The sequence below is a fragment of the Lonchura striata genome, chromosome 29, assembly GCF_046129695.1.
Source record: "Lonchura striata isolate bLonStr1 chromosome 29, bLonStr1.mat, whole genome shotgun sequence".
Classification (NCBI taxonomy): domain Eukaryota; kingdom Metazoa; phylum Chordata; class Aves; order Passeriformes; family Estrildidae; genus Lonchura; species Lonchura striata.
This window is the reverse complement of record NC_134631.1, coordinates 1,432,874-1,454,487: the sequence shown is the minus strand read 5'-3', so window position 1 is coordinate 1,454,487 and position 21,614 is coordinate 1,432,874. Positions and strand designations below refer to the sequence as shown.

General features: G+C 49.1%; 1 protein-coding gene across 1 annotated transcript; it reads left to right on the top strand.

Moving 5' to 3' along the window:
* Window positions 1–1,476: 1,476 nt before the first annotated feature.
* Window positions 1,477–21,286, top strand: LOC110474542 (uncharacterized). Its single transcript, XM_077788943.1, has 2 exons — window positions 1,477–1,559; window positions 18,458–21,286. The coding sequence occupies exon 2, from the start codon at window positions 18,485–18,487 to the stop codon at window positions 19,658–19,660; it is 1,176 nt and encodes a 391-aa protein (XP_077645069.1). The 5' UTR covers window positions 1,477–1,559; window positions 18,458–18,484; the 3' UTR covers window positions 19,661–21,286.
* Window positions 21,287–21,614: the final 328 nt, after the last annotated feature.

Here is a 21,614-nt window from a genome sequence, read left to right as displayed (position 1 = left end):
TTTGTACAGTGGCTTTTACTGATTCCCTTGAAGCTTTAGATTCCAACTCCTGCCCCTCTGGCAGGGCCATACCCAGAGCAAAGCCACCCCTGGCACCCTGCTGCTCTCCGGAGCTCTCTGCAGGGGCAGCCGCTCTCAGCTGGCAGCAGGGGCCGGGCAGTGCCCCCAGCAGCCCTTGTGGGGCTCTGGCCGGCACTGGGAAGCAGCCCCACAGCCGCACCCGGGAGCGCCGTGCCTGGCCAGGAACACCCACCCAGCTTGACAGAGCCGGCCATGCCCAGGAGGATGTTGGAGCTCTTCAGATCTCTGTGGATCACCCGGTTTGCATGGAGGAAATCCAGGCCCTGCAGGCACTGAGAGAGAACAAGAAACACCAGGACAAAAACCAATGGCCAGAATCTATCACACAAGAAAGGACAGGTCCGAATTCTGCCAGCAGCAGCTTTGCTGTGACAGGCCAGGAGTGCAGAGCAGACAGGCTCCAGGCAAACGGTTCAAGGCAAAGCTGAGAACAGCAAATACAAACCAAAACAGACAGAGGGTACCATAATAGCAGGAAAGAGAAAAAGATCAGAGTAGAAGTGCAGTGATGCTGGCAGGCCGTTCACTGTAGAGGCTCTTTCTTCTCCAGCTCATAAAAACAACAAACAGAGCCCTGAGCATGGAGCCACTCCTGTTCCCATGCCTGTTTGGAAGGACCATCGTGCCCAAGCCATGGCAGCCACAGGCAGGATCCCTCACCTCCCGACTGACAGCTGCCATCTCTCCTTCAGGATGAGCTGAGCATGGCCCCATTCCCTGTCTCCTCCACTACCGGGGGAGGAGGTGCAGCCGGGAGCAGGGAGGCGTGGGGAAAGCTGCATTTAAGGGTCTTCTTTGAACTCTCAATATCCTGATCTTAGTTTTTTTGTGTTTTCTGCCAGAAATCTCTCCCCTGCCCCACCCACCCACAGGGCTTTGGGCAGGTTTCCCTTTTTGGGGGAAATCAAAGCGAAGCACTGATGCACCAATGAGGGGCAGGAGAAGTGAGGCTCCTGGGCTTCCCGCAGAGGCGGAGGCACGGGAGGCGCAGGGCCGGGAAAGCCGTGGCGGGAGGCGCGGAGAAGTTTGTTTGTGTGGGCAGCTCAATCCCGGCTCGGGCCCGGGCCCGTGCCGGGGCTGTTCCTCATCTCCGGCTTTCCCCTCACGCAGCCCGGGGGCGCCGAGAGCGCGGGACGAGTCGGGGCCGTGCGCAGAGCCCGCCCCGAGCTCGCTGCCATTGGCCGCCGGTGCCGTCAGTCGCGGTTGCGGCGCGCTGATTGGTGGGAGCGGGGCGCGGCGCGGCCGTGCGCAGAGCCCGCCCCGAGCTCGCTGCCATTGGCCGCCGGTGCCGTCAGTCGCGGTTGCGGCGCGCTGATTGGTGGGAGCGGGGCGCGGCGCGGCCCCGGCGGCGGGCTGAGGGCGGCCGTGGCCGCGCAGCGCCGCCATTGGCCGAGCGGCTGTGCGGGCCCGGCAGCGGCGGCAGCGGCCGGAGCGCGGTGAGGCGGCGGCGGCGGAGCTCGGAGGCGGCCCCGGCGCAGGTGGGAGCCGCGCTGGGCTCTGCGGGGGCTCGGCGCTGGCTGCGGGCGGAGGGGGCGGCAGGGGGCTCCGGCGGCTCGCCGGTGCCGTGTCCGGCCCGTGCCGGCCCCGGGCTGAGGGCGCTGCGGGAGCGGCTGCCCGCGGTCTCCTTCCCGCCGGGGCCGGGCAGGAGCCGCTGCCGGAGCAGCGCTGGCTCGGCCCGGCTGCTGTGGGTAGGACAGAGGGGCTGCCCCGCGGCCGGGAGCGGGCGGGGAAATTCCCGTCGCCGGAGGTTCGTGTGCCCGGAGGAGAGCGAGGAGTCCTGTCAAAGTGACTTTATTGCCGAGCAGGGGCAGAGGCCGTGGGGCATTTGCCGTGCGCTCTCTGCCGTGCTCGTAGTCCGCAGCCTCCTTTTTATCCTCATTTTCCCGGCCGCATCTCCCTCTGCCTTTGCCCACCGGCTGAGTTCCTTGGAAGGTTCCGACTTCCCGATGCGCCTGGAGCCTGTCCTCGTTAATGTGCACCCTCCTTTTGTATAGCAGCCGATATTCATGGCTCTGTTAAGTCATTGTTCTTCTCGAAGTTCGGGAATGTAGCGGGACTTTGAGCAGCTGTCTGGATCAATTTGTAACATTTATTGGGACTGATGGTTTCTCCCCTTCTCTACAAGTGCCCGGCCCTATCTCCAGGCAGATTCACTCCTTGACTCTGTTTTGTCCTTCCCGGGTCCTCTTTGGTTTTGGGATTATTCTCGGTGCCCTCATTCCCTGTCCTTTTGTAGCCGTTTGTGGATCAGGAGGCCTGGCTGCCACCTGCATCCCCTGGCTCAGCTGCTGGATGAGCTGCAGTGCCAAGGTGTGGAGCATGGTAAAAAGATGAGAGTTGCTGCAGCACAGAAGAGTTCTGAAGCAGCATTCGTTTAACCCCTGATGTGCCAGGGCACCACAAAACCGTGTCCTATTCCCATCCTTTTCACATTTGGGGCAGAACATGAGCTGCTTTCTTATTTCCTTTCTTATCTTTTTCACCACTTTTCCTTTTTCATCTCTTTGCCAACAGCAGTTTGAGTCATTTAATTTTTGAGAAACTCCTCCTTTTTCTGCGAACAGATAATTTGATCCCATCCCCTGGTGAAATGTGTTCTTCATTTCTGTGGCCTGGTCAGCAGGAAGGTCAGGAGCTGGATTTGTCTGGTTGGTTCTTATTTCAAGGACAGCTTTTAATCTACTGATGCCATTGAAATGATAAATGGGTTCTGTGGCTCCTGATATGAGTTCCATAGGGTTCCCAGGGGCTAGTCTGCGGTATTGTAGGATTTGTCTGGTGGCCATTCGTGTTTTTCTCATTTTTGGCACTCCCTCAAGAGCCAGGGCTGCATCAATTGACTGATTTCCTCTAATGTAAACATCAAATACTTGCATTCTAACTGATTTTTCTGAACTTGTGGTAGCAAAAACCCCAATGCTCTAATCCACCCTATAAAACATAGACAGTGACAGCATATGTTGGAGTGGGCAGAGGGATGTTCCCCCCCTTATTTTAGTGAAGTTTTGTCAACATTCTCCATTTGCTGTTTCCCTTTGCAGCTTCAGCCATTTCTGTTGCAGAGTCAGAGATCCTCACCACGGGCTCTGCCTTCAGCTGTGCAAATTCCATCTGTGGGAGATGGCAGAGTTTGGGATGAGGGGGCAGAGGGAATCAGCCCAATTCCAGCCCCAGGCAAGAAACCCAAATACATTGTCCATGCTTTACCCCAGCACTGTTAATTTGCATTTCTTAAGCTCCTCTCCAGGCTGCTGGAAGGAAAATTCTTTTCCAGATCAGCCATTGGATGACTCATATGTGGCCACCCCAGAATATGCTGCTTTTATTTTTTCTTTTTAAAGCATATTTTTTAACAAACTATTAACTGTTAATGAGTTAAAGGATCACCTTTGTTATAAATGAATGCTCCAATTTATTAATTAAGGAAAATTTATTAAATGATCAAAGTATAAATTTAGAGAAAAAAAAAGAAGAGCCACAATCCAATCAAAAAGGGTCAGTGCAGAGCCTGGGTACCGGTGCTGGGTGAGACACAGGTCTGATGCTACAGCAGAGGGTCCCCTCTGTTTCACACCGACTGTCCTGCCCGAAGCAGAGTTCCTTTTCTTTCTTTCAGGACTGCACATATTCCTGTGGAGTTCTTTCTCTGCAAGGAGCTGAACAAAACCATGTCGGAGCGTGATAAACATCCAGGGAACAAAACCATGTTCGGGGAGTGATAAACATCCATGATGTGTTCCCAGAATCCAGGAATCCAGTAATCCAGTATTGAGATGTATCTCACAGATGGCTCCAGCTATCTCAGTCTTAGATATTTATCAGGTATTCATCATCCTGGTGGATCACCTTGAGGAACACCCATCTCTGGGCTGGCCACATTCATTCATTTGTAAATGAAGATCTCCTTCCTCTTGTCCAGGTGGTTTCAACACTGTGATGCAATCCCCGACACTGACTTGTGTGCTTAAAAATCTTTTTATAAGGGTATTTCTTACCAATACATACATAAAATGTATATAACAATTTTTATCTGCATTAATTATCCCATATGTACAAAACAATCCCTCTCCTTCTACATAAACATAGTAATTCCTGCTTTCTAAACTTTCTGCATAATTATGTGTAACTTTACTTCTACCCTATGCTACTATCCCATTTCCTAGTTCTTTATAAGAAGGAGAGAAATCTCTTAGTTCCCTCAAGGCTTATTATCCCACTCTTGTCTTGGAATTCCCTGGTACAATTTGTAGACATCCCCTTCTCCCTGTATCTGCTCTTTGAATCTGGCCAAAGCATCTGCTGCCCTACCGTGTAGATTTTCCTCTCCCAATTTCATTATTTTTGATACCTGATTTGTTTTTCCCATAGCACATTCTGGGTCTGTGGGCACGGCAGCCACCTGCATACCCTGCACTACTGAGTGTATCGACCTGATAAAGCATGGTATCAGGCAGGGTAGGAATATGATCCCAGCTATTGAAAACAATATAAAAAAATATTACCTTTTTCTGCCATGCTTCATCAAACAGATGATCCCACCAGGATGCTTGGAGTACGGAGTTCCATTTTTGTACTGGGACATGTGCTACCCTTTTAATTTCTGTCACAGGCCTCTGATGGTTTCTCCATAGTCATCAATCTCTATAGAGCATTATGATTCATTAAACTTTCCACAGACCCCTACTCCCTCTGCTAGTAAATAGTCCAGGGCTATTCTGTTTTGATACACGAAGGCCCTCATTTGGGAGTGTTGTTTAGACAACAGCTCAAGGGCATTTGAGGTGTGGTTAGAGACCATGTCTACCACTGCCCAAAATCTTATTAGTCGGTTTAACAGATAAATTGGGGTCCTATACCCCCAGCTTTCATCCTGGGCCCATGTTGCAGGACCATAATCCTCTATTATTCTTTCTGCTGGCCACTTCTCGCCCCAGGTCTGACCCCCACCGAAGATAGGGAATTTCTTTTTCAAATCCCTTCTTCTTCTGCTCAAAGTTTTGTATAAGGGGGCCCCTAGTGAGCTGTGTTCTGATTGAGGTAGGGTAAAGAAAATGTGTCTGATCAATTGAATAGTGCATGATCCTCTCCACCACTGAGGTAGTTTGCTGTATGCTTTCTTCCCACAAATCCAATATAAACCATTCAGGGCTTTCCACCTGACCTTTGTGTTTTCAGGTTTATTCCAGAATCCTCTCAATTCTCTAAGGTTTGGTAAGGGTTAGCTCCAGAGCCTTTGTTCCAGCAGTGTTCGATTTTTTTTTCTCTCCATTAACATTTAGTGCCTTTTTCCCAGCTCCAGTACCCTACTAGGTACCTACTAGGTACTGGAGTACTCCAGTAGGGATTTCTGGCTGCCAGATTCTGCTTTTGTTAAAGGAATTTACTGTTGGAGTGGACAGACATGAAGTGTATCCCACCATTTCAGTGTGCTCCTTTCCCTCCCTGCTAATGCCAAATGTCCCAATTATAGCATTATCCCATTTCAGGAGTTGATCTAGAGCTAAGCTCTCACCTTTTCAAGGCCACTTCTCTGCAGACTTGAGCCCTCCGCAGATCCAGCAATTGGACAGCCCCAATTCTGTTGCAGTTTCTTGCATCAGATCCACAAATAGGTTTTGATATGAGGCAGGGAAACTCCAACTGGTATATTGTTTTTTGAGCTGATCATATTGCTCGCTTAGGGTCCTCAGCCTTGCTTGCTCCATCCTTCTTTTTCTTATTTTTGCCTTCTGTCTTTTTAGTTCCTGTGATACCTGTTTAATTTTGCTCTCCTGGTCCACTCCCTCTTTGTTATTGAAAAGCAGAACATCCTGTCATATTGCAAACAAACGCGGTCATCCTAATCCTCTAAAAGGTCCAAGATAACTGGCTCATTTTTGAGGGACATCTTGGTCTCATATTTTAAGTTCTTCCCGACCCAGTATGTCTGTCCACCCATAACACACATTCCCAAGTGGTTATTGTCATAACACAGTGGGTTAGCCTGAAAGTATGCTACAAACACTGACTCCATCCTTCCCCCAGTCCATACTGTGCAGTTACATTTATCACAGATCGGGACAGATATCTGTTCAACATTTCTTTTATGTACCTTGTGCTCTGACTGCCTGTCCTTGGGGGTCGCCCTTTGTGAGTAACACCTTATTCTTTCTTTTAGCTTGCGTATCCCCTGCTGGGTGCCGTTTATGGGACAGTGCCCGCTTATCTTACCCTTGCCGCAGTTCCTTGGGGCTGGGGCTGTCGGAGCCTCCGATTCCCCGTGTGCTCTCCGGACAGTCTGTATGCAGAGCCCGCGCCTTCACCGGGGCCTCACACCTCTGTGCTGGGCCAGTTAGTGCAACGCGTGCTGGTCTTGAGGCACATTGCTGGACTCAGATTGATCAGGATCCCCACGATTATTATTCCTCTGCCTTTGCCTGTGCCCACTGGGTTGCCACCAGTGGTGAGGTAAACCATTTTCTCGGCAGCAAGAATAGTCTTCTGTGGTGTCATACCTGGACTGAGCTGCATACCTCCGTTAAAAGATGCTCCACCTTGGTAGTTTAACTGTATCTGCACTGCAGGGTACTTTATTTAACCTCCGGCACTCAACAGTAATGATTTGAGCTTTTGATCTCAATTTTCCCCTTAGCCTGTTTTGAAACAAATGAAAGCAGATCTCAGAGTCCGATTATTCCTAGGCTTGTGTCAAGCTCTAAGATATGGCTAGTTCCCCTTCTAGGCACTTATCACATAAACCCTTTGGCCAATATCCCCTTCTACTGTGCGTGACCCAAACCTCCTTACAATACTCACATTTGAAATATACAAATGGATAACATTCACAGTGAGGTTCAGTGCACTTTATCAGATCCCTGTCAGTCATTTACTTGGCCGCCACGATCCCGAGGAGGAGAGGTGACTTTGCACTCTGGCATCTCTTCCTGGTGCTCGACCTTCTTCACTCGGGATGCATGTGTCCACCCCTTTTCTGCTGTTTGTATTGCTGTACCTGTGGTTAAGAGGACGAGAAAAGGGCTTTCCCAGTGAGGTGTCAGTGGGGCTTCTCTCCACGTTTTTATGAGCACTTTGTCCCCAGGTTGTACTTTATGTGTGGAAAAACCTAAAGGGGCACCTTTAGGTTATTATTCCCTGCTTCCGCAATTCCTGCAGATTCTTACTTATGGATATGAGATATGGCTGTGTATGTCCATCTTCTATCCTCGGATGCCCCACTGGCGTACCATGTTCATATGGCATCCCATACAGCATTTCGAAAGGTGACAGTCCAGTCTTGGAGTGAGGCATGTTCCGGATATTTAGCAAGGCTAAGGGGAGGCACTTTACCCAGGACATTTTTGTTTCCTAAATCAATTTTACTAATTGAACCTTTAATGTTTGATTTATCCTTTCAACTTGTTCAGAGCTCTGAGGATGCCATGGGGTGTGGTATTCCCACTGGATCCCCAGAGCGTTGGCTTGTTGTCTAATAATTTTTGAGGTGAAGTGTGTCTCCTGGTCCGCATCTATGTATTTTACTAACCCATATCAGGGTATGATTTCTTCTAGTAGAAATTTTGATACTGTCTGAGCCATCACCTGAGAGCTCAGGAGGGCTTCTACCCTGTGGGTTAGTTTGTCCACTATTACCAATAAAAATTTATATCTCCCCACCTTAGGCAGATCAGTAAAATCTACCTGAATCCTTTTGAAAGGTCTGTATGCCACTGGGTGACTTCCCAGTGCCACCTGCCATGTTTTTGCCTGATTAATCTTTTGACAAATCATACACCCCTGCACCTCTTGTTTTGCCAGTTCATAAATCCCCTTGCACCTGAAGAATCCAGGGAATTGCTCTGCCAGGGCCTGGAATCCCCAGTGTGTTTGTTGATGTAATCTCCTCAGGATGTTTCTGCTGTAGTCTTTAGACAACAGCTCCCTCCCATCTGGCAATTTCCACTTACCTCCTTCTAGCTGGCCTCCTATCTTCTTGTACCCCTCGATTTCCTTCAGGAAGGGGTGGGGAGGATATTCCTGAAACTCCCCTTCTTCGATTCCTGGGGTACTTACCTTCATTAGAGGCACGCTTTTGGCCTCTTTGTCTGCTAAATTGTTCCCTTGGGTCCTGAACTGCATTCCTGTCTGGTGCCCTTTCACGTGGACTATGGCAATTGTCTCTGGCCCCCTTAATTTCTTCATGCACTAGCCTCTTTCCCTGAGTATTGAGTAACCCTCGTTCTTCCCAAATCTTTCCAAATATGTGTACCACCCCAAATGCATAATTTGAATCTGTAAAAATTGTTCCTTTTTTCCCTTCTAATTTCCACAGGGCCCTCAATACTGCGTACAACTCACAAGCTTGTGCTGACCATCCGGGATTCAGGGGTCCTGATTCCACTACCACCCCGGTTTTGCCATCAGGAAATATCCTGATTTCCTTTTCCCATCTATGACCCTTGCAGAACCACCCACAAACCATTTTTCACCTTCTTCTAAATCTGGCATTATTTTGATCTGCAGCTCCACCACTTCTGCGCAGTCATGGGAAGGCACTCCTGCAGCTTCCCCAGTCAGGAATCGCGCGTGATTTTGCACCGAGGTAGTTCACAATTCCAAATCCCGGGAGTGGATTAATACAGCCTCATACTGTAGGAGCCTGGCGTCAGTTGGCCACTTGTCAGCCTTTTGCTGCAGAATGCCCCGACGGTCACCTGCGACCAGGGACCTCAGATAACGGGAAGCTGGACAGGACAGAATGCACATCCAACCAATATGATTAATGCAACGTTCTCCATTTATTCGAGAGAAGATGGCAGGTTTTATACACTTCTATATAGTTTATACTTTACAAAGCACTCTCATTGGCACGCTAATATTGTTTACCTTTGTCTTAAAGTGGCCTAAACCTTACAGTATAAACCTATACTACTTTACACCCAAACAGCCCAGTGCTTCGCATCACACCTTAATACAATTTCTATCTGCGCCACAAGCTCTTAATTTCTAACTGTGTCAGAGGCTGGAAGGCCTCACAAGCCCCAAATCTGTGGCCTAGACTGAGGGGTAGCTCAATTCTCACTCCAGACATAAATCATGCCCTCTCTCTCAGCAATTCTGTAACAGTCACCTTCTTAGCCTCCTCCACCAATACTGTCACTGCTACAATTGCTTGGTAAGATCTCTGCTTACAGGATCTAAAAACTTTGATACATACCCCACCAGCTTCTTGGCCCCTGCCCAATCCTGCGTTAAAACCCCATGGGCAGTGTGATTACTGATGTCCAGGAACAGCTGAAAAGGTTTCTTTACATCAGGGAGGCTCAACTCTGGAGCTGCCGCGAGGGTTTCTTTTAATTTCTTGAAACCCTCCTTATCCTGCTCTGTCTACTTTAGCTTGTCCGTGATAAGCTTTTCATGAAGAAACTTTTCCTTCTCACTATATCCCTCGATCCATTGCCTGCAGTATCCTGGAAGCCCAGCAGCTGCCTGACCTCCTTTTTTGTTCATGGAGGGGGTAAAGTAATGATACCTGTTATCCTGTCCGGATCCAACGTTTTACCTTTTGTTAACCAATGCCCTAGGTACTAGACCTCAGGCTCTGTGAACTGTAATTTCAATTTGAGACCTTCAACCCTTTTTCCCTTAAGAAGTTTAATAGTGCTATGGTCCCACACATCCTCCTCCCTGAGTCCGGCTGCCAATAGGTCATCTACGTATTGTAGTAATTTGGTCCCTTTAACGGGCACAAACTCACTTAAGAGTTTTTCAAGGGCTTGTCCAAATAGGTTTGGTGAGTACAGAGAATAGATTTACCACCCTCAAATCTTGCACCAGCCTGTAACTACCATCTGCCTTCTGTACTGCCAAGATAGGAGTGTAATGTCTTGACATGCACAGTTCCAATGTGCCTTTCTTTATTAGATCTTCTATTTCAGCCTTCAGTCCATTCCTGCCTTTCATGGGAATGCAGTACTGTTTAATCCTGATTGGATCCTCCGGTCTCTGGATCTCAGTGTGAATTGGCTCCATGTTTAACCTCCCCGCCTCTTCCTGAGTGGAGTGTTTAACCTCCCCGCCTCTTCCCAAATCACACTTTGGGATTTATCTCATTTTTGTCCTCAGCGGTTATTTTGTATAAACTTACTGTGAGCTGGGAGTCCTGTGCTATCAGTCTTATCCCCAGAACTACCATTAGATCCGTCCCCAGCAAATTATAATCTGCTTCTTCTACCAGTACTATGTTCCCCAGACAAAACTTATTTTCTATTTCCACATTTGTTAAAACCAGTACCTTAAAGGGTTCCCCTTTAGCCCCAATGACCACCATTGAATCCTTGCTTTTAGTAAATCCAGGTGGCAGTTGCTGAACTGTAGTTCTTTTTGCACCTGAATTGACCAAAACCACCAATTCTTGTTTTTGGGGTCTAATTTTTAATTTTATCAAGGGCTCTCCAGGTGTTCTGGACCCCAAATTATAAAGCCCCTGACACCTCTAATCCTCCTGGAAGATCTGTTCATCCTTCATTCTCTTCTTACAGTCTCTTTTAAAGTGCCCTTTCTGTTTACAGTAAAAGCACTCAGGGCTGCTTACCTGTTTGTTTATGCCTTTCTTCTGAGAGGGGTTAGGTTTTCCCTGGGGCTGTTGTGTTTGTGCCAGCTTTCCGGGATTTTGTATCTGCTCCTGTTTTTGCATTCCCTTACTGCCACCACCAGGTATCCTTGCCTGTGCTTTTTATTTTTCATTATCCCTTCTCATGTAAACCTTCTGTGTCTCCCTTAACAATTCTTGGAGGCTTTTCTCTTGACAAGTTTCTATTTTTTCTAGCTTTTTCCGTATGTCCTCCCATGATTTAGCAACAAATTGTGTTTTAAACAGAATACCCCCGACAGGTGAATTAGGGTCGGTATCTGAATACATTTGGAGGCTCTTTCTCAGCCTCTCCAGCCATTTGGTGGGTATTTCATCCCTCCCCTGGCATTCCCCCAATGCTTTACTAATGTTCTGTCCCTTTGGTACCATCCCCCAAATTCCCTGTATTACCATGTTCCTTAGCCCTATCATTTTAGACTGATCCTCCTCCACCTGGGTGTTCTATGATGGCCTCTGTTCAGGCTTTCTCTCGTGCCACTCCCTCCCTGGGGATTCCTGTGTTCTCAATCATTTATTGCAGCCTGCCGTATCATGTCCCATTCTTCGGCGTTGAATAACGAGCTTAGAATGGCGCAGATGTCATCATATGAATAGATGATGTTCCCCAAAAATTCATCCAGCCTCTCTGCCACCCCGAGAGGATTATCCATTAATTTCTGCATTTCCTTGCTGAAAGCTCTTACATCTCCCATATTGATCGGCACATTTACGTACCCAATGACTCCGGGAGCAGTTGGTACTTCCCTTAGAGGGTAAAGACTGGGTCTGTCCCCTTCCTCCTCACTATCGTCATGGTTTTCTCTCCGTGTCTTGCACCGTGTTCTGCTAGCTGGAGGATAAGCAGTTTTCCCAGTGGGAGGTGTGTGCCCGGGATCGTCTGCCTGTTGTGGTGCAGGTGGGGCTGGGAGGGACCTGATGGGTCCGGCAGCACCGGAGCCGAGGGCTGTGTGTTACACGGCGGTGCCTGTGCCTGTGCAGGCTGAGGCGGGCGCCCCGCTGGTGCAGGCACAGGGGCCTGAGCCTGGGGAGGAGAATTCAGGTACAGGGGTGGAAGATTGTCCAAGGGCTCTGTCTTGGTTTGGAAAGGCAGGAGTCTGTGAAGGAAGGCAAAAGCCTCTTGTGAAATGGAAAAGGTAAACTCCCTCTCTCCGAATTACCACAATTTCAAAAAAAGCTCTTAGGTAAAGATATGGGAATGGGAAAAACAGTTCTTTATTAGGAGAAAAACTAAATAAAAATAATAACAATAAAAATGTAATTAGTACAAACAAAACTAGTGAGAGTCAGAAACCTAACACCCTGAGGAGTTAGGGTGTTGGCAGTAGTCTAGTTAAATGGTGGCTGTTTTTCCTGGAGTGGCAGATGAAATGCTGCTGGATTGGCGATCTCTAGAAGGGTGGAGTTTTCTTTGAGGGTCTGGTAGTAGTTGGGCTTGGTCTTCCTCTGGGAATCCAGCAGAGAAAAGAGCTGCTTTTCTGGGAATCTAGCTAATAGCTGTTCAGTGTCCCAAAAAGTGCAGATTTTATGCAGGTAGGGGTGCTTGGCTCATCCCTCTGGGTGGAGCATCTCACAATGGGATGATGTAACTTTACTTGTCATGCAGTGAGTCATTCCATGGTCCATGAACTGAAGATATCTCCCCAGAGGGAGACATTGTTCTTGGAAGAGATAAGAAAACTGCCCAAGCTCCAACAGATGGCATATAGAATACATGCTTATTTTACAAGCCAGGACAGTTGTTATGGAAAGTTATTCTCATGGTGTAATCTTGTCTCTGAAACTGCAGGGAAAAAAAATTTCCAACAATATCTTTAGTGTTAGAGAGTCAAGGCATTCCTTGGTTCTGGCAAAGATATGCAACAGAAATAATTTCATCCACACACAGCCTAGCTGTGCAGAGAAAATCATTCCATGACATGTGAGTTTTACTAGATTTTTCCTAAACTATATACAGTCTGAACCAATCTAAATCCATTGGTTTAATGTTCATTGCTTCCAAGTTGTGTAGTTTTTAGTATTTGGTTTTCTATTGGACCCAGATTTCTTTGCCTCTGATGTAAATTAGATTCAAACTCCTGGATTTCCTTCCCAGACTTTTGCAGACCAGGTGCCTCTAACTCTGCGGGGGCAGTATCTGGGGTAGGTGTTGGTTGCTGTTTGCTGCGGGGCACTGATGTTTTGTGGGTATCTGTTGGGGTATTCCCAGTGTGTTGAGATGTTAAACTCATCTCCATTGAGTGGTGTAACAGCCCTTAACAAAACCTTTAAAATTTCTTTCTGCAAGGCAAAGGCAAACCAAGCCTGAGTAGAGAAATAATTTTTTTTTTTTTAAATGAAACTTGCTACATTTTCCACCAACCCAGCTAATGCAGTGTGACTGTAAGTGAGTGGAATTGTCCCGGTGTCTCCCCAGCAGCTGTGGCAGTGCAGGCCCAGCGAGCACTGAAGCTGCAGCAGTGGCAGCAAGGGCTGGCCCCGGTGGCTGGAGCTGCCCAAGGAGGGTGGCCAGGCCGAGGATTTCAGCAGAGGATGTGTGGGCAGGCCCAGGGCCTTGCCCCGCTGTGGAGCCCTGGCTGCTGCTGCGCTGCCTTCAGTGCAGGCTCAGGGGGGCCTCCCATCCTCCTGCTGCAGGCGGGAAGTGCAAATCTCCGGGGCTGCAGAGACCTGGAGCCCAGGCTGAGGGGTCCCCCCGTGTTCAGCTGTGCTGGCGGCTGTTTCTGGCCTCGGGGCCCCTTGGCATGGGCCACGCCACTTGGCCACCAGTGGTGCTGCTTTGCACTCCTTAGGCAGAGCCCATGTCCTGCTTGGATGTTGGCAGCAGCAAAGTACCAAGGCAGGCTCTATGCCAGCCCAGCTTCCTGGGGGAGAGATTGCACCAGAGACAGGATTCTGGCCACAGACTGCTTTAAATGTGCATCCCTTATCTCCACCCTGCACTAGGTGGAGAATTTCCAGGGTAAGGAATTCCCGAGATGAATTCCAAAGGGAGATAATTGAGTATCTGCCCTGGTACTGGCTCTTCTTGCCCAAGCCATTTTTCCTGTAAAGTAAGTTCTACTGTCATTCTATTGCTTCCACAATCCCTTCTCCTGGAATTATTTCTTTTAGAAATAACTTAAGTGATCCAGTGGTTGCTGAAGAAGTCAGAATTGATTTTGCCCCCTTTTAGCTGACATGGTGTTACCAGAAGCTATTGAAGCCTTCCTGCTCAGGGCATTTCAGTGCCAGGCTCTTACAAGCACACACAGCTCTGTGGGTTTGTCCTGCGCTTTGTCTAATTCCCCTTCCTTCCTGTGAAAAACACCATTCACTTTTGTTAAAATTTTAGAACTTTTTTAGTAATGAAAATAGTCATAAAAATTAGGACAATAAGAGACAATAAATGTAAACAATTATGGAGTCCTGGTGCCTGGCACTCCACCAAATAGCACACCTTGCTTATAAAGGACTACCCCTTAAAAGCAATGGCCTATTGCATATTCATATATCTCATACATGATTCAAACATTCCTTTCAAACCAGGGTGTTTCTTTAGCTTCCCCCTCATGTTGTAAATCAACCTTCTTGGTTCCTCGAAGTCTGAGCTTTTCCAGAAAGGAGGCAATGATTCTTCTCTGGGGTTCTAGGTGTCTGTTGCTGTGATCTCTATCCAGAGACAATAATGCAAAGAATTTCTTGATTATCTTTTCCATTCTTTGAGCTAGTTACAAAAAGTATCTTATGTCACATAGTTTCTATTTTAATCTCATGCTATAGGCTAAAAACTGTATGTAGCACACTACTTAAAAGAGATTAATACAGCACAACTTAAAAGAGATTACTAGAGCATAACTTTCCAACATAACACATATAGTATTCATTTTAATATTTGCAATGAGCCAATCATATAATATGCATTTTTCATTCTTCCCTCCCTTGGAATAGGGTGTTGCTTCTAGACAACACTTGTGCCACTCTATATCTAATTTTCCCCATTTCCCTGAGGCTACTCACACTTCTGGGTTCACTTCATCATAGGCCTTGCCAGACATATGACACAAAGGTACAACAGAACTAGCCTCTGTATCACCTTTTATAATATAAATTTGCATTCCCAGTTTAGTGATCAAATCCCCTCCCTGTAAACTATAGTCACAATTAGGAGCAAATAAAAATTCTTGCATCTCAAACCCTTTCCCATATCTGCTAAGAGTGGTTGAATAAAGCCACTCCTCTTTCCTACTTCTCCCCTGAATACTCAAAGACATTTTTAGCAGTTGTCCAGCTTAGGTGTAAGATCCAGCGTGGATGGAGAAGCCCCTGTGTCCATCAGGAGAGGCCTCTCAATGCAGACCCAGCCTGAATGTTCTCCAGGGCTCCAGTGTGGTGGGTTCCCTTGTGGGATGGAGCTCTGACAGCCCTGACAATCCATGTCCACCCAGGGACGCGACTTGTCATTATATGTGGTATTGATGATTCCAAGATTGTAGAAAGTTTCTGTCTTTCTGCCCCAGTGCCAAAGAAGAAGTCATAATTGGTCTGTGCTGGTTTCAAGGTTGTTTATTCTGTTTATATCTAACATGTTTTGCTGCCCTGCCGCAGCTCTGTCCTGCAGGGCAGCGTGTGGGACTCTTCCCCCCAGTGGGATGTTACAAACATTATATACCAGAAACTATGTGTGCTATATTTACAATAATGTGACAATATCTATCATCTACGTTGAACAGTGTGTTCCCAGCCTAAACCAATAGAAAAATGCCAACAATACAGTGAAATGTGGAGGTCATGAAGGAGAAAAAGGACAAGACACACCCAATTTCCTCCATCTTGTCCCCTTTGAACCCCTAATCTAGAATCCTAAAATTTTACTTTTGCAACTGGGCCACAGTTAATTATTACTTATATCAAACACTCTGTGCTTGTAATTCATACTATAAGATTGAAAACTCTTTTCCATGGACAGAGATCAGGGACAGTGTCTCTCAGGGCTCTGTACAGAGGGGTTCCTGACCCCCTGCCAGGGTCCCAGGCCTTCAGGGCAGTGAGAGGGAAGCCCTGGATTCCCACAGACTTGCTCCTGCTGAGGGTGCTGCTGTCTGTGCTTGCAGTGTCCTTGTGGGCTGCAGCTGGAGCCCTGACTCCTTCCCAGGGGCTGTTTGGGTGGGCTCTGCCCTGGCCAGGAGGGCAATGCCTCTGCCAGGTGCTTGTGGCCGACCCCGTCATGCCCTGGGTGCTGGGGCCCCCTTGGGCCCTGGGGTTGATCCCTCAGGGCCTGTGGGAACTCTGCCGTGGCCTTTGCCTTCAGCTTGGCCTTTTGCTCATCCCTTCTTGCCTTCAGCTGCTGTGCCTTTGTGCCCAAGTGCTGCAGGGCCTTCTTGTGCCACTCCTGCAGCCCCGGTCACTGCCTGTGGGTGCTCATCCTCTGAGAGCTGCTGAGCTTTCTGCAAAACCTTTCCTTTCTGCAGGGACCCAAAGCAAATCCTGAACAGCAAATCCTGATCCTTCCATGTGCACTCTGCATTTCCCAGCTGTTCCTTTGTTTTCCCCGTTGTGCTCAGGGTCCCTGCCCAGCCCGTGTGGCAGAGCCGGTGCCTGTCCTGCCGCAGTGTCCAAAGGCGGCCCCCCCGGCGGGCAGGGCCGGCAGCTCCCCGGGGCCGGGCAGCGGCCGGGGCGTCCCGCAGCCTCCTGGGGGCCGGGGGCCACTGCCGGCCCTGCCCGGGGCTGGTGGGGTCAGGCAGCGCCCGGCGCTGAGCCCCGGCTGCCCCACAGCCCCGGCCCGGCCCCGCAGCTCCCCACAGGCCCCAGCCCGTGCTCCCGGTGCCGCACCTCTGCGCCCGGTGCTGCCGCTGCCACCGCAGAGAAACCCCTGGCATCCTGACCTCCTTCTTCTCCTCTCCTGGAAACCAGGCATAGAAAGGGCCTGGATCAGCTGGTAAATTTAGAGGATAAGACCCTGCTGAAAAACATCCCAGTCTTCAGTATTTTTCTCTTCCTCCTCTTTCCCATTGTTATTTTCCCTACCACATAGATTCCTCCTCCTGCTTCTTGCTTTAACCATATTCCTGCACACTCCCCTTCACCCAGTCCCTTCCCAGCTCACCAACACCATCCATCCCCTGTGGTCCAAATCCCTTCTCTACTTCCCTTATTGCCTCCCTGGGTGCCCATATCCTTAATTACCTCTGGGGGAATGTGCAAACTACCTCAACATTCTCCCACGGGACCCTTCAGAGACATTTTGGGATCATCATCCCTTTGGCCAGACCCCCTCCCTGGCTTTCCCTTTTCTCCCCTCCATGGGTGCCCTGCCATGTTCACTCCCTGAGGATCCCAGGGCACTCACTGATGAGATTTTCAGTGCTCTCTCCCTGCTGACTCTTCACAGACCCACTGATGTGTCACTCGTCTGTCTCCTGGTCACTCCCGGGTCCCCAATCAATCCCCGGTGCTGCCGCCAGCCAAGGGAGCCGATCACCCAAAGTGGGTGAGGCACCTTCAGCTTCACTCCCTGCCCACCGCCCTGGATGGTGGAAGGAATTCTGGATAAGCCCCAGGGTGTGGGGAAAAATTGACATTACCAGAGGTTTCTGTCCACAATGCAGACAGAGGAGTCCTGTAAAAGTAATTTCATTCCTAATAAAAGGGAGAAGCCATGGAACATTCCCCATGGGATCTCTCCAAGTGTTAGAGGACACAGCCTCCTTTTCATCCTAATTTTCCCAGCTGCATCTTCCTTTCCCTTTCTGCATTGGCTGAAGTACTTGAGAGCTACAGACTTCCCAATCCAGCTACTACATACCCACATAAATATGCACCCCACTATTGTATAGCAGATGATATTCATGGCTCTGTTAAAGCTTTGTTGTTCTTCTCCAAGTTAATGAATTTAGCAAGACCTTGGCTCAGCAGCAGTCTGTGTCATCAAATAACATTTTCTGAAACCAATGGATTCTCGTGTCACACCCGTATGTACAATTCTCTGGCCCTATCTCCGAGCAGATTCAGAGCATCTGTTTGTAAAGACACTTTCCTCTTATTCCTTTCATGGGGTCCCCCGTTTGTGGGACATCCCCCCTGGAGCAGGGTGTCCCCTCTGTGCTGCAGCCCCAGGGCTCGGGCAGAGCTCAGCCAATTAGAGCACACACTCCATCCCTGCCCCTGCGCTGGGATGCTGTGGGTCTGGGGGGAAGAGGGAGCCGGCAGTGGGTGCTGGGCCTGGGGGCAGGAGGAGAAGGGAAGGAGAAGCAGGCTTGAGGAACAGAATGGTCAAACGATGCAGGTGGCAGGTGAGGGTGGGATTGTGCAGGAGAAGGAGGAATAGCAGGAGGAAGAGAAGGGTGAGGAAGAATAGGGACACAGGAGGATGAGGAGAAGAAACAGGGATCACCACAAGGTTCCATCTCTCCTTGTATCTACAGCCTCCCCCCAGCCCCAGTAGTATTGCCACCCCACATGTAGCAGGTGACTGTCGAGGGGTTCCAAGATTTTTACAGGGGTGAATCATGGCAATTCTCAGCTTTATTGGGTTAAATGTTGGTGCTTTTTTATTTTTTTAGGGACTGAATCTTTATACTTTGGAGAGAGTTTTTGCTGAATCTTCATGTTTGGGGAGGTTTTGGTCTGTGTCTTGAAGTTTGGAGGATTTTTATGCTGAACCTTGGTGTTTTGGAGGTTCTTAGAGACACATGATGCCCAATGACTTTGTGAGATGAAGTGGGGACAGGAGGAACTCCCAGTCCAAGGTGCTCTGTTTTTTTTTTCCCCCAGACCAGGATTTTTCATTCCCGGGGAGGAATGAAAATGGAGGAAATGGAGGAGGAGGAAAAGCCCTGGAGATCTCGCACGAGGAGTAGCAGCAAACCCAGCCCAGGGAGCTGCAGGGAGGAAAGAGCCCCCCTGAGCCAGGAAGGCGGGCGGAGATCCAGCCGGAGCTCGGAGCTGGTGGAGAAGGCTCATGGCAGGGAGAAGCCCCACAAGTGCTTGGAATGTGGGAAGGGTTTCAGCCGGAGCTTGGATCTGATCCAGCACCAGGTGATCCACACTGGGGAACGACCCTACGAGTGTGAGAAATGTGGGAAGCGTTTCCGCTGGAGCTCCAGCCTTCGACTTCACCAGAGGTTCCACACCGGGGAGAGGCCCTTTGAGTGTGGGGAGTGTGGGAGGAGCTTCAGCCAGAACTCCATCCTGATCCAACATCAGAGGATCCACACTGGGGAAAAGCCCTTTGAGTGTGGGGAATGTGGGAAGAGCTTCAGCCAGAGAGGCCACCTGATGCAGCACCAGGTAATCCACACTGGGAAAAAGCCCTTTGAGTGTGGGAAATGTGGGATGAGCTTCAGCCAGAAGGGCTACATGATGCAACACCAGAGGATCCACACTGGGGAAAAGCCCTATGAGTGTGGGGAATGTGGGAAGTGCTTCAGGCAGAGCTCTGGCCTGAGGAGACATGAGAGGATCCACACTGGAGAAAAGCCCTATGAGTGTGGGGTGTGTGGGATGAGCTTCAGCCTGAACTCCCAGCTTACGGAACACAAAAAGATCCATACTGGGGAAAAGCCCTACAAGTGTGGGGAATGTGGGAAGAGTTTCAGAGAAAGCTCAGCCCTGATTCGGCACAGGGTGATCCACACTGGGGAACGGCCCTACACCTGCTTGGAATGTGGGAAGAGCTATGGGTGGCACTCTGACCTGAGAAAACACCAGCGCATCCACAGCGGGGAGAAGCCCTACGAGTGTCCTGAGTGTGGGAAGAGGTTTCAGATCAGCTCCAGTCTCCTCGTACATCAGCGGATTCACACAGAGGAGAGGCCCTACCGCTGCCCCGACTGTGGGAAGGGCTTCAAGCTAAGCTCCCACCTCACCGTCCACCGGCGCATCCACACCGGGGAGAGGCCATACAAATGTGGGGAGTGTGGGCAGAGCTTCTCCACGAGCTCCACCTTGACCAAACACCAAAGGAGGCGCCACTAAGGGGGGAAGCCCTGTGAGTGCCCTGAGTGAGGGAAGAGCTTCATGTGCTGCTCCAGCTCCATTCCCTATGGGAGGATCCACATTGGGTGATCCTCAGTGACCCTGGGCAGATCCCTGGTGATCTATGGGCATGGTCATCTGTGTTGGGAAGACACTTGGCTGGGAGGCTCCACATCTTCCTCGTTCCCTGTGGGCACCTAGATAAACCCAGTGGCAGGAACATCCATCGGGATGCAGACCAACAATGGGAATTCCTTGGGGAGAGCAGATTTGTCGACTTTCAACCTCATACAATCTTTTGCATTCAATCCTATCTTCTGGTGGCATCAAGGAATACTGAATGGTCTTGGAGGTATGTCCTAGGTTGACTATATGATGCTTGTATCTCCAATTTTCTGTTCTGTTTATGGTGAATTATAATTTTGGCACCTTTAAGACTTGTTCCAAGAGCAAAGGAGGGAGAGAAGTGCAGAGTTTGTTTTCAAAAACTGCACTCACTCCTCCACATTCCTGCTCCTGGGCTGGGTTTCCTGCAGATGGACAGACAGCAGGACAGAGCTCTCCTTTGCTGTTAATTAGTTTTAGCTAGCTGTGGCAGAGAAGTTCCCTGGACTGTGGCTGTTTTTCCCTTTTCTTTGGACCTGTTTAAACCTGCTCTGGCCTGAACACCCAGAAGAGCACCAGCAGCTCACACCTGTGGCCCAGCAGGCCAGGCCTGGACTGTGGCATTTCCAGCACCAGAGGGACTGATAAGACACTGAGTGAGCTGAGCTACAACCCACGGAGGGACTTTTCTGAGTTTGTCTCTTTTAGAGCAGCAAGAGGTTTTATTGTTTAATATTGTTTAGGTTTTATTCTTTAAAAAACAGTTTTTCGACTTTTCTCCAAGGAGATATTTTTCCCAAACCGGTTGCGGGAGGAACCAATTGAATCTGCTTTCCAGAGGAATCCTTTTGGAGGTTCTCTCCCAAATTTGCTCTGATCCAGGACAAGGTCTTTTCCAACTTCAGGGATTCCATGATTTTGATTTCTTATTGCCCAAGGGTGTCTTCTGCAGCCAGATGGTGGAAAAACTGGGGAAAAGACCAAGATTTTGGAGACAGAGGGGTAGAAACTCCACCAAAAAAGGTTCTTCCCTCCACCCAAGCACGTGGATCCTCAGCCAGCATGGACATGGAAGTCTTTTTATTTTGGCCTTGATTTTCATTTCTCTTTATCCCTTTAAAATATCCAATATTGAAGTAAAAATAGACATTGAACTAAGAAGTGGATGTGGTCATGGTAGGACACAGACATGCTGGGACACGTGTAAGAATGTGCCCCCTGTTGACAGAGTAAACAAGTTACCTTTTGTTCCCTTAAAAAGGACAAAAGGCCAGATGTTTCCTCAATTTGGTTAAAAGACACCTCATAGGACCTCTGGGACTTCACCTCAAACTTAAGGGTAGCTAATTGGACAGGAGCCAAAAAGTCCCACCTAAGCAATTCCCTAGAAAAGAACAAAAGAAGTTAATTGCTTTTGTGAAGTGTTTTAGCAAGAGCAAGAACCTCTTCCCCTGACTTGGTTTGTTTTTCTGTTTTTTTTTTTTTTTTGCTTTCATTAAAACTTTTTATTTCCAACACTGTCACATGAGCCATCCTGTTTGTTTTATGCCACCTGAGGTAGCTGAGCTATCAAGGGTATAATGCTTATTTCTGAGAGCTTATAAGACCAGGCTCAAAAAGAGAAAAAGCATTAGACATGGAGAGTGACATGGGCACGCATGGACATGGAGGGGGACAGGGCTATCCCTAGGGACATGGGGAGACACAGGCATGGATGGAGACATGGGGGGCAGTGACAGGGATGGAAACATGGCGGGGAGACAGCCATGGGTGAGGACATGGTGGGACATGGGCAGTGACAAGTGGGGACACAGCCATGGCCAGTGCCATGGGAGGAACTTGCAGGGGA